The following is a 12,800-nucleotide window of genomic DNA, read 5'->3' as shown; positions in this document are numbered from 1 at the left end:
TTAAATCTTTTAAATCTTTTAGATTTAGAAGATTAAAAAGTTCACTGGTACAAATAGTTTTGCAAGACACTATATGCAGTGTTATATATTTTGGCAATCACAGGAAGTTACTGCTTCACAGAAGCCACAGCATCTTACTGTGATGAAATAACTCCTGTAGGTGCACTAATCCTCTGTTCAGCCATAACAGATGCGCCGCAAATAACAGATTACTAGTGTCAAAAACATTCACGTTCTGGAAGACTTCATAAACAACTCATCTTCTAATGTTTAAGCCTCAGCAGGAAGTCTCGCAGAAGGGCTCCTGAAATGTCTTCAGGCTGAGCTAGAAGTGGTTGACTATGCACAGATGAAAGTGACGAATGTGCCCAATGGTCCGAGAACAGCTGCTGCCGTTATATTGACCAGACTGGCGGACGACTTGGTGACGGCTGCGTCTTGGCCTACCACAGCATCTGCCTGCCAGAACAGATTCTCACACCCTGACATGCACATCGACCCACAATTAAAGCAGGAATGATTGTACTTAAACTCAAACTAACAACGACTGCAAAATTTCATTTTTAATATTCCACAATTCAGTGTTTTTAAGTGCAACCAAAAACATTAGAATGTCGTAGATAAAGGTTAATTGTTTTTATCTAATATTGATTTCTTACACATTGATTTAAATATTTTAAGACTTCATTTCTTGTAATCTTGATAATTAAGGTTTACAGACAATGACAACTCAAAATTTTGGGTCTCAGAAGTAAATAATTACATACAATTACAGTTGTCATGATATTAAAATTTTACACTCAAAACCGATAATAAGAAAAATATTAGATACTTGATACATTTTTCGATACAACGGCAGTATTTTTTGAAAAATATTGAATTGTTCCTTTCCTAATTTGGCAAAGCAATAAACATGAATATCACTTGTATATACAGTGTAAGGGTTAATATCCTTTATGAAATTATGTACCTTTGATATCGATTTGTAATTATTTAATTTTATTATAATTACTTATTTTTAGTTTGCCACTGTGTGCTTCCAGTCAGCTGTCAATTTGCTTTTGATACAAATAAATGTTACTACTGAGGGTAAAATAAAGGATTATTCTATACTAAAATAAATTGTGTTTGAAAACAAACAAGGATCTGGTCCGTGCAGATATATTCAGCAGCAGCCCTGTACATTTTCTGTTTTAATAGTAATTTTGCATAAAAAGTAGGAACCCACAGCAACCTACCCTGCCTCTGTGGGTTCCTACTTTTTCTGCTTTAACAGTCCGCTTCGTGTTATTATTAGCGACATTAGCCTGGAATGGCTTTACAATATATTTCTGCATTCATAGTAATTAAAAGGATATTTTACCCCTGGAGTTTATGGTTTATATATCCTGATGCATTACCCTATTAAAATGTCATATTTAAGTATGTTTGCAGTCAGGCAAGTCATATATATACTAAAAGATTGGTTCATGCTGCTTAAAGAAGTGTCCCATTTATATGTAATACTTTAGCCTTTTCCTCACTTAAGTTGGATCTTGTATAAAACGAATGATGAATAGGTGGAAAAGCACCTCATGTCTACCGTTAAGTGCGGAGGATCTGTAGTTCCTCTTCAAGAGGTGCCAGAAAGTTTTTTTTAAATCTGGAGGCTAGTTCCAGATGAATAAAAATTTATGGAACTTTTGGTTGGAAAATTATCAAAACCATAAGGCCAAATCAACACAGTAAAGCATCACAAAACAAAATCAGTCTTCTTCGATGTCCATCTCTGTCCTCAGACCTAAATTCAGTAGAAAACATATAGGGTAAGCTAAAGAGCAGAGAGTATAATAGAGGACCCAGTTTAAAGGTCAAAAATCCCTTTGTTTGCTCCAATCTTGTGAAATGTTCTAGCGGAAGAATAAGTACTGACCTCTGGCAAAAGGGAGTACTAGAAAGTATTAACAGCAGGGGTGCCAACAGGTTTGGTACATACAAAGAAAAAACACATTTTGTAATGTGGGATTTAGGAGTTGTCTGTTAAAACATGATTAATCAACTAATAATCTGAGAACTGCACATACTTCAAAACACTTGAACGTGCAAACACACAGTCGAAATTTGTTTTCCACCAAATGGAGAGGAATAACAAGAGCTACCACTCAGCTCTGTTGTTAAATGAGTTAGACTTCTGTTAGATACTGTTTATAAATCCACCTTTTCTTTGCCAGTTACATGCACAGAGCCTCTCTTGTTAAGAAGCAAGAGGTCCTCATTATGTTGTACGCTTTCCTAATTGGGCTGCCGTGAGGAAAGAATTGATCTGCCCCCTGATATGAGAAGAGCTGGTCACAGGAAAATGAAGGGCTAGCCTGACTGGACTTGGATTATTTTTTTATTTTTGCTGGCTATTCTCATTAGTGCCAACACATCTGCAACCTTCACATCCTTAAGCTGGTAAACGTGGCCCAGAATACGATGCCTGAGCTCAGTGAGGTGCACCAGGTGATTCTAACCAGGCCCGAGAAAAGGAGTCAGCTCCTGGCCAGGGGAGTAATTATTCTCCTTTCAAAACCACGGGCCGCACTGCAGGAGATCTCATCAAAACTGGGTGAACAGGCAAGAAAGGGGCCGGGACTGGTCTGCACAGCACTCTGGAAATGCATGCAGCACACTTCCACACTGGCACATAAATCTGACAGAATGCTGGCATCAAACACAGACGTGATTATCCGGGATAATCAAGCATTCAACATCATCCTGTTGACAAAAAAGGCAGCATATGATAATGAGGGGTAGGGGTGTGTGACTGCAGCGCAGGTCATAATTTACGGAGCTGCTTCCACGGTCACCCCTCCAAAAACGAGTCGTGGACGCAGAGAAACGCACATTTAGGGAGGATTTACAACTCACTGCAGCTTGTTTTATGGCTTGTACAATAAGAGGAGATTTCAGATTTTATGTGTAACACTTATGAGTGTGAAAATGTCTCATATCCTCCTCGAATAAGTCAAAGTTACTGAGATGTGAAATTGGCATAGAATTTAAATTTAAATGGGGATGGATTACACGAATTAACAAGGAGAGTGAGTTTTACACATTTCTGACTCGACAATTTTACACCTAACAGGTTTGTGTTGTATGTAGCAAGTAATGGATCGAAAGCAGAGATCAGCAAAAACATTGCTGTCTAGTAGGGATGTGCAAGTGATTTAGCTGCTATGTTTATGCACGACTGTGATTCTGAGAGCCTCCGGTATGTCAGTAAATTTTCTTTGAGTACGCCACTGAAACCCACTGATACACTCAGGCAAGGAGACTTTATCTTCCTTTTACACTCCGATGTGTCTGTGCTGGGCCATTCTCGCATGATTGACAGACCTCGATCGTGGACAGGCAGGATTAAACCTATCAATCACTTAAAGCTCAGAGACAAAAAAAAAAAAATAAGGAATAAAAAAAATCCTGGCAGTAAATTCAATTGAGAGCACCAGGGAGAAAATTGAGGTGAAGAAATATAGAGGGCCATTACCGGGCTATAGGGCTGCAGGAAAGAGGGGCCTTGCAAGATTTAGCTTCGGACCACTCCATAAATTCATATCAAATGACTACAGGGTTGAGAAATCTGAGAGGTTACTGTAAACCCTGCTGCCTCCTGCCTTTGTGGTCTTTTTAGGTGAAATTGCATTCAGTCAAGGACAGCCTCTACAGGAGAAGTATTAAAGTCATGCGGATAACAAATCAGCCTAAACAGCTTGTGTTTTCAGTGTGGCATTAGAGGACGTTTTCACTTAAAGACATGCTGCATTTTCTGTTTGTCTGCTGTTATCATCCATATAGGTCATGATATGGGAACCAGTCCAGACTTTGGATACCTCCCTTTCATCTCCAGAACTCTTTTGTATTCTTGCCCACTTCAGCCCACCAGCAGCATTTTATGAGTTGGACTAAATGGAATCTCGTTTTAGCCAAAATAAAGCAACCTTCTTAAAAAAGCTAGCCTCTTAGAGTAATAAATGTTTTCTGATATTCTAAGCTGTTGTATCGTTCTGTTTATATGAAAGCCATCTGCAGCTGCATTAGCCTTGGATATGAGACAAAAATAGAGATCATGAAGGTTAAACATTTCATTTATTTTAAACTAATTCATGTGGAATCATCTTAATGTTCAATGGTGAATGTTCACTCTGTGAATATTCTGTAAGTGAATATCAATGTCAGACAAAGACAACCACAGTAAATATGAAATGCAGTTTTTAAATTATAATTTCTTTATGCAGAAAAAAATGATATCCAGGTCTGTCTTGTGAAACTGAACCAAAAATATGATATATCATGATTTAGGAAGGGGGGCAATTACAGGTCCTTCTCAAAATATTAGCATATTGTGATGAAGTTCATTATTTTCCATAATGTCATGATGAAAATTTAACATTCATATATTTTAGATTCATTGCACACTAACTGAAATATTTCAGGTCTTTTATTGTCTTAATATGGATGATTTTGGCATACAGCTCATGAAAACCCAAAATTCCTATCTCACAAAATTAGCATATCATTAAAAGGGTCTCTAAACGAGCTATGAACCTAATCATCTGAATCAACGAGTTAACTCTAAACACCTGCAAAAGATTCCTGAGGCCTTTAAAACTCCCAGCCTGGTTCATCACTCAAAACCCCAATCATGGGTAAGACTGCCGACCTGACTGCTGTCCAGAAGGCCACTATTGATACCCTCAAGCAAGAGGGTAAGACACAGAAAGAAATTTCTGAACAAATAGGCTGTTCCCAGAGTGCTGTATCAAGGCACCTCAGTGGGAAGGAAAAATGAGGCAGAAAACGCTGCACAACAAGAAGAGGTGACCGGACCCTGAGGAAGATTATGGAGAAGGGCCGATTCCGGACCCTGGGGGACCTGCGGAAACAGTGGACTGAGTCTGGAGTAGAAACATCCAGAGCCACCGTGCACAGGCGTGTGCAGGAAATGGGCTACAGGTGCCGCATTCCCCAGTCCTGGGCTACAGAGAAGCAGCACTGGACTGTTGCTCAGTGGTCCAAAGTACTTTTTTCGGATGAAAGCAAATTCTGCATGTCATTCAGAAATCAAGGTGCCAGAGTCTGGAGGAAGACTGGGGAGAAGGAAATGCCAAAATGCCAGAAGTCCAGTGTCAAGTACCCACAGTCAGTGATGGTCTGGGGTGCCGTGTCAGCTGCTGGTGTTGGTCCACTGTGTTTTATCAAGGGCAGGGTCAATGCAGCTAGCTATCAGGAGATTTTGGAGCACTTCATGCTTCCATCTGCTGAAAAGCTTTATGGAGATAAAGATTTCATTTTTCAGCACGACCTGGCACCTGCTCACAGTGCCAAAACCACTGGTAAATGGTTTACTGACCATGGTATCACTGTGCTCAATTGGCCTGCCAACTCTCCTGACCTGAACCCCATAGAGAATCTGTGGGATATTGTGAAGAGAACGTTGAGAGACTCAAGACCCAACACTCTGGATGAGCTAAAGGCCGCTTTCGAAGCATCCTGGGCCTCCATAAGACCTCAGCAGTGCCACAGGTTGATTGCCTCCATGCCACGCCGCATTGAAGCAGTCATTTCTGCCAAAGGATTCCCGACCAAGTATTGAGTGCATAACTGTACATGATTATTTGAAGGTTGACGTTTTTTGTATTAACAACACTTTTCTTTTATTGGTCAGATGAAATATGCTAATTTTGTGAGATAGGAATTTTGGGTTTTCATGAGCTGTATGCCAAAATCATCCGTATTAAGACAATAAAAGACCTGAAATATTTCAGTTAGTGTGCAATGAATCTAAAATATATGAATGTTAAATTTTCATCATGACATTATGGAAAATAATGAACTTTATCACAATATGCTAATATTTTGAGAAGGACCTGTATATTTTGTATATGGCTTTTTTCCTTAACAAATGAAATCATCACTTCAGTTCTGCTCTTTGTATTTACTCTGGTTATTATTGACTAATATTAAAATTAGCTTGATTATCTGGAACATTTAAGTGTGACAAAAGAACAAGATGGAAGTTTATAAAAGGGCAAATATTTTTCACAACTCTGTATATGTTCAAAATTCCTTGAATTTGTAAAACAAGCACTTTTATCTGAGATAAGATGAAAAATGTCACACGTGAATCACACCAATGTCAAAACGAAAACCTGATGGTTGGCTAATTAAAGACCCCCTTAGCTCACTGCCTGGTTGCAATAAATGTCTGTTCTGCTTGGTATGCTGTACAACTTTGTCAATTTTGAGAGAAAATCTGCTAAAAGTACATTTGGTTTTCATGTTTTGGACATGCCTTCCACAATTTTTACCCTCTTTGCCTTCTTTACATGAACAACTCGATTCTAAATCCATAGTAAAAAAGCTCCAGAAATCCAAAGTCAGAGCAAAAGAGACCAAACCTGCCGCCTTGTTTGAACGCGACCCCCTGATACTGTCAAGATGTTAAGATGTGTCTCTAAGCCAGCAATGGTGCCAAAAGGCATGCATTTACATTAGAACACTACAGCTCGTGTCGGACCCAAAAGGCACTTTCCCAGTTTATCCAGAGTGGATACTGATCACATTTACTGGAAAACCTTTCCTGATATTCTGGAACTTTAATTGTACCTCTGCCATTTCCTATTTTAATCTCCCTTTTTAAGGTTAGAAATAAAACTTTAAATTGGATTATCAAAAGAATGTCCTTCTTGACCTCAGAGTCAAAACAGGCTGTTGATTATTATTTCTGTAATCAAGTTCTTTATGAGCACAACTGTTGTCAATGGGAAGGTTTAATCCATGCTTCATATTAAACAGATTTTATTGATAAGATATGAAACCGATTTGATTTTGATAACCAAAGAGGCTGGTTGGTATTCTTCATTTTAACGTGATAGATGCAACAATACTAACTTACAACAGTTAATGTTTTACGCAAATACTCACGTTTTATGGTTAGTTCACCATAATTGGACACTCCAACCCCTTTGTCTGAGTGGACAATACAGCGGTAGCGGCCCGAGTCGCCCTTGGTTGTGTTTTCCACATCGAAAGTGCCTATGAAGCGACGATTGTTCCAAGGTTTAGTGGCTTTCATTGGGGCCTCTCGTCCACCAATGCCCTGTTTGGAACGAAAACAAACACACATTTGAGACTTGGAAACGGAAAGCTTCAACAAGCAAATTGCCCCGACCTTGTGCGTGTGTGTACATGTGTCTGTGTATTTTTGAAACTACAGTTCAATGTACATGTTGTCGACTCTTGTCTGTTTGCATCCTGTCGTTCCCATCGTTGGCTGATTAGAGGTGCACATTTATCACACAGGAGCGCACACACACCCACACACACACAGTGGGCTCCTCCCCAGCTGTCACCCTTCACAGCAGGCAGATGCGGGACATTTGTTCATTAGAAATATTTCTTCATTACTGTCATCGGGGGACTTCACTTAATGTTTGTTTTCCAGCTCCTGTGCTAATGAGGATGTGTTTGTTAAAATGATGGAATACCTGGCAGAGGACCTTTACTCAGCATCAAGCTCACACCCATCGCACATGTGACAGCGTGCTTAGCAGCCGAGCCAGCTCGGGTTATGTTTGCCAAATGCACTACCTTCGCTGCTTAGAACAAGGTCAACGCAAGACTGCTGCGCAGCTCCGTGCCAGATATAGCATGCTGTATCCACATGGAGTCGACATCTATGTAGGTTAAGACCGTACTGTGGTGATCTGAAACAACTGTAATCCCCTGCCTTGCAGCTGCAGCAGGTAAAAACTTCAAACACAAAGGGGCAAACGGAAGCAGTGAAGGCTTCAGCTTAAAAGTATTATGCAGTAAATAAGAAAAAACAACTTGTGTTTCCTGAAAGCAAATTCTAGAAGCAGTTGGAAGGGTGGGAATCAATGTCTGGTTCCAGGTGAGGCTTCTGGAAGGCCCTGTCCACACTAACAGGAACATTTCACAAAGCAAAGATTTGCACTTCCCAACAACATGTGTACAGATGTCCCAGCTGCATTATTCAGGATCAGTTTTGCAGATCCACTGAGAAATCAGCTGTTGACCAGAATCAGATACTTCTAAGCTTCATCGGCCAGTCTGCAACTCTAAAATCAAACCTTTTTCCGATCAGTAAACACATCATACATAAGCATTTACATGTTGCACTGACAATAATACTTTTTAGACAGGAAACTGTTACTTTGGAAAGAAGACTTTAAGTGGTTTTCAGTATTGGTGAGTGAACTCAGAGAAAACAAAGAGATGTAAGAAACTTAAGAAACAATTTTCTACAATGTAATTAGACAGGTCTGTGGTTTTCAGGCTGTGAAATTCTGAGAGAGAACAAGACTCTGCAGGTAACAGGAAGGATGAAAAAATTGGGTATTTCATACTGTTCAGCTTTCAGCCTCCCTATGGACCCTACTGCATCTGGAAATGTTGGCAACTTGTTGAAATCTCTTTTTGTTTGTTTTGTTTCTGTTTACCTGCAGCGGCTCTCACATACGCAGCGGGATATCACCTCTGATCAAATAGAAATAATTAATCACAGCTCAAAAATGTCTTGAAGGATGCTCTTATATCTTCTTAAATTAGCATTAAAAAGAAATAAGAATTGGCCAAAACGTTTCTTTTTGTCAGGTCAAAGCTTTAAAAAAACACTAATTGATTACAAAATTGTAAGGGGCGTAACAGAATATATATGTGGCGCTTATTTAATATGACATATGAGGCATAATGTCATCTGACTTTTTCAGATTGCTTTCACGAGTTCCTTGTACGCAAGGGGGACAGTTGGATACACTCCATTTTAAGTGAGTGTCTGGTGGCTCAAATAGCCAAAATTACAAGTCGCAGCCTTTCAAACTTGGCAAAAGTGAAAACGTGCTTTTCTTTTTGTCCAGAATATTTTTTCTATTGATCTCCAAATATAACAGATGGTAATGAAAGAGAGAAAATCATAAAGAACGTAAAATGTAGATTAGGGTTAAGAATGTATATACAGACTAAAAAACGGACTAAAAAAATCTGAAACATTTAACAGTCCCATTAGATTTCAAGTAAGCTTCTTAAAACTACACCTCAACTTGGATTATAAAAATACACGTTTAAAAGTCCAGATGAAACAGAGTAAAATCCAAAGAATCTACTTCTATCAGCCACTGTATAGTGCCATCTTCAGCTTGAGAGAAAATTGAAAAAAATATCTCTTACCTGAAGCCACAGACGAAAATTGTCTTTCTTCCGTCCATTGACAGTGCAGTGGAAGGATGCGGTCTGTCCAGCATTGACTTCCACTCCCTTTATAGTCAGAAAATGTGGCGTATTCACTAAAAAAGAAACACTTTTGTATTATAAGGCAACAGAAAAAGAAAAGCTAAGCTTTAAAATAAATGATTTGACACTTTGTGGGACTTAAGTGCTGGTTAAGAAGCCATTTCATGCCCACATCAGGACTCCGCTAATAATCTGGAATCATGCATGCAACTGAGCTGGGATCTGTATGGAAAACTGGAGATCTGAACAAATAACTCTTAAAGCCCTTGAAATGCCACAGGCCAGTTGATCTTTGTTAGAAACATTCCACTAAAATTTCCAAAAAATGAATCAGTAGAGCCTCATCTTGAATCAATGAAAACCTCTAGTTTCTGATGTCTCTCATTTGCATTTTTTGTTTTTTTTTCGATCTAGGGCATTTCTCAATAAGTACTATTCTCTTCAATTTGAGCTCATTATCGGTATGTTCACAGACTGAGAAGGGCCACAGAAAGTAACTTATTTAGAACATTTTTAATAAGTGCTACTGTTCGCATAGAAAATTAGGGCAATTCAGTGGAACGACCTTGATTCGAAACATAGCCAAATCTCTAAAGAGTTGGCAAAAGCTAATTCTATCACTTTCATCGTCAACACTCACTTCTAGTTAATATTTTATGACCTTTCTGTTCCACCACCATTACTTTAAAACTCTTTTCTGCCAATTCATTCTGTCTCAGATCTATTTTTCTATCTCTTCTTTAATGATGGGAGGTTGGGAAGACCACCCAGTGGCACAATAACACCTCTAAGCTAGTGGTCGTATAAATAGAAAACGAATTGAGCAGGCTTCACTGAGGAGTCACTCTCATCACTTTGCTTATCACTCAGAGGAGCCCCACTGCCATTGACTAGATCATTGATCCACTCCCACTTACACATTTAAACACAGACCATGTCACAAAGGCTCATTGATTTGCTCGAATACATTTATATGCCGCACATTTAGCCATTTAAATCCATCTTATTGACATTACATTTGTAGGAATTCAGCCGTTTTAAGATGGTGATCAGGTCATTAGTGACTGACAATCAGAACGTGATCCTTCAGCTATGATGGGCGGAGCAAAGCAGAAATCAATTGATGAGAACCAATGTGGTATTGATTTAGACTTATAGTAGAGTGTGGAAACCTTATAGTGTTAATTTGAGCAGTATGGACTGTGTGGACTGGAAGAGGTTTCTGCACACAGAGGACCAAACATAAAGTAACTCCCTCTTTGGGAGTTACTTTATGTTTGGGGAAACAAAGAGGGACACAATCCGAAATGTGCTACAGACAATTGTAAGGAAAATAATTATTGAACATATAAATGTTTTTCTTAGTGAACATGTTTGTAATTGTACCCCTTGACATGAATTTCACAACAGGAAGAGCTCATGTAACCCCATAAATAAAGAAGTCAAAACAAGATCATCTATTTATTAGGTTCTTTGTAATAAAGTTGAAATGTCAAGGGATATAATTAATAGACATGCTGACTGCAATTTAATAATTACTTAGTAGAAAGGCCTCTGTTGATAATGACAACTTTAAGGTGGCTCTTGTATGGAGAAACTAATTTCATACATTGCTTAAGTGTGCTTTTTGACAAATTTTTCCAGACAAACTACAAATCATGAAGATTCTGGGCACCTTTTCTATGCATTCTGATCCTCTTTCCACACACCAAGTTGCATGAGTGACTAAGCCCTTCTAGCAGCTTTTAATATTCATAGTGTTTTTGGAGGGATATGCAATGCCATTCCTGCTCCTAGGAGTTTAATTCTGCTCTCATCTGACCAAATTATGATCTCCCAATATTTTGATGGCTTTTCCAAATGTTCTGCACCAAGCTTCAACATGTTTTTCCTTCAGCAGTGGAGTCTTGTGCAGTGGATGTGCATAGACACCATTAGGTTTGAGTGCATTATTTGCTGCTTAATGGAAAAACTATTTATGCTCATGCAAAGTGTTTCTGCAGCTCACTGTGCATGGCTGTTAGACATTTCTGATGTTTTTGTATTCCTCTGTCAGAAATATTTAAAAAAATTACATGGGCATAGTTTATGTTGAAATTATGTTCTTTCCCCTTCTATATTATGTGACCCTTACAACAGTAAGGTTGTGAAGGTCTTGAGAGAGATCTTTGCTTGAAATCATAATATGCGTCTAGTGAGATACCCTTGTCATAAGACACCCTTTTATAGGCCTTCAGTTAGGACTTAACTAGCTGATGGTACTGATAAGAAGCACGATTGCTTTCTAAATACTGACAGATTTCAGCTGCTTTTATGGCTTTCTTTGCCTTTCTGCACCGTTTTCTTCATGCATTCAATATGTATTCACTGTGATCTTACACTTTATTACACATAACTTAGTTTATGGAGAAATTTGATTATATTATTCTCAAATGTGTGGATCACTTGGATTGGTACCAACATCTGGTGAAAATTTAATGTCAATAGAAAAATACTTGATGTGTTTAATATATTGCTGTGTTAAATACTTGTTTTCCCTGCTGTAATTTATTGGCAGGAAGATAAATTCAAACATAAAAAGCTGAATGATGTGTTCTGGGGTTTGTCTTTCAGGCCATTTTTGGACTGTTGAGCTGCTTCAGCATGTCAGCTATATCCTCAGGAGTAAGGTGATTCATAGCTGAACTGTAGCATATTCTTTGAAACCCTTATGTTTAATTGGGAAGGCCTTGAGTAGAACTGCGGCACAGGTATTTGGAACAGTGTCATGAAAAGGACAATGACAGTTTTGATGATATTCTTTTATGGTGACGAGAAAATAGACTTACTGCACTGGTGGCCCTGGACCACAACGTCTTTGATGGCCAGCAAGCCGCGCTGCCCTGAGGTTATGGCTTCAAACACAATCTGAGGAGGAGAAAGGAGACTCATAATACCGCTGATAAATTATACACTTCTTCAAAAGACACCTGAGTGTGGCGGTGGATGTGGGCACAGGAAAAGTCCAGCTATTGCTTAACTCGCTCTGTTCCCTTTTACAGGAGGCTGCAGCTGGTGCCACAGCTGCAGGCCATCAACATTATTTCTACAATATGTCACAGCTGACAGTTGTTATGACATGCAAGTGTTAAATTAGGTTTGAGCCCTGAGACGATTAGCACACAGTCGGTGACAAAGTGTGCAAGTTGAAAGGCAAAGATAAAAGGTCAGGTTAGGGGTTTCTTATCTATGGCTAATCACCTGATTTCCCTTCCTTCTAGAGTTCCTTTAAATACTTAAAGACTGATAAAAAAACAAAAAACATGTATCTAAAATATAACACCAGTTTCACAACTGCAATTTACTATCATTTTTGGTACAATTAAATGATTATTATGGTAGTAAATCCTAACTATAAAATAATCCTGTTTATATTTTATAAAATATGTTCAGCTCAGGATAAACTATAGCTGAGCTAACAGAGGTTTTCCGTAGTGTACCACAATAATTTATGTAACCTCATCTAAAAATATGTCTTTTGAAAT

At 38.7% G+C, this 12,800-nt stretch overlaps 1 protein-coding gene across 8 annotated transcripts in view; it reads right to left on the bottom strand.

Moving 5' to 3' along the window:
* Positions 1-12,800, bottom strand: part of LOC124870310 (receptor-type tyrosine-protein phosphatase mu-like) — a 247,633-nt gene that overhangs the window by 145,833 nt on the left and 89,000 nt on the right. For all 8 annotated transcript variants that reach the window (XM_047368913.1, XM_047368912.1, XM_047368914.1 and 5 more), the window contains exons 4-6: positions 12,105-12,183; positions 9,214-9,329; positions 6,949-7,123 (exon numbers count right to left, since the gene is read on the bottom strand). In XM_047368913.1, coding sequence (XP_047224869.1) covers positions 6,949-7,123; positions 9,214-9,329; positions 12,105-12,183 — 370 coding nt within the window. The remainder of the gene's footprint in view (positions 1-6,948; positions 7,124-9,213; positions 9,330-12,104; positions 12,184-12,800) is intronic.

This window comes from Girardinichthys multiradiatus, chromosome 6 (genome assembly GCF_021462225.1).
Source record: "Girardinichthys multiradiatus isolate DD_20200921_A chromosome 6, DD_fGirMul_XY1, whole genome shotgun sequence".
Lineage (NCBI taxonomy): Eukaryota > Metazoa > Chordata > Actinopteri > Cyprinodontiformes > Goodeidae > Girardinichthys > Girardinichthys multiradiatus.
This window is presented reverse-complemented; position numbering and strand designations above follow the sequence as displayed.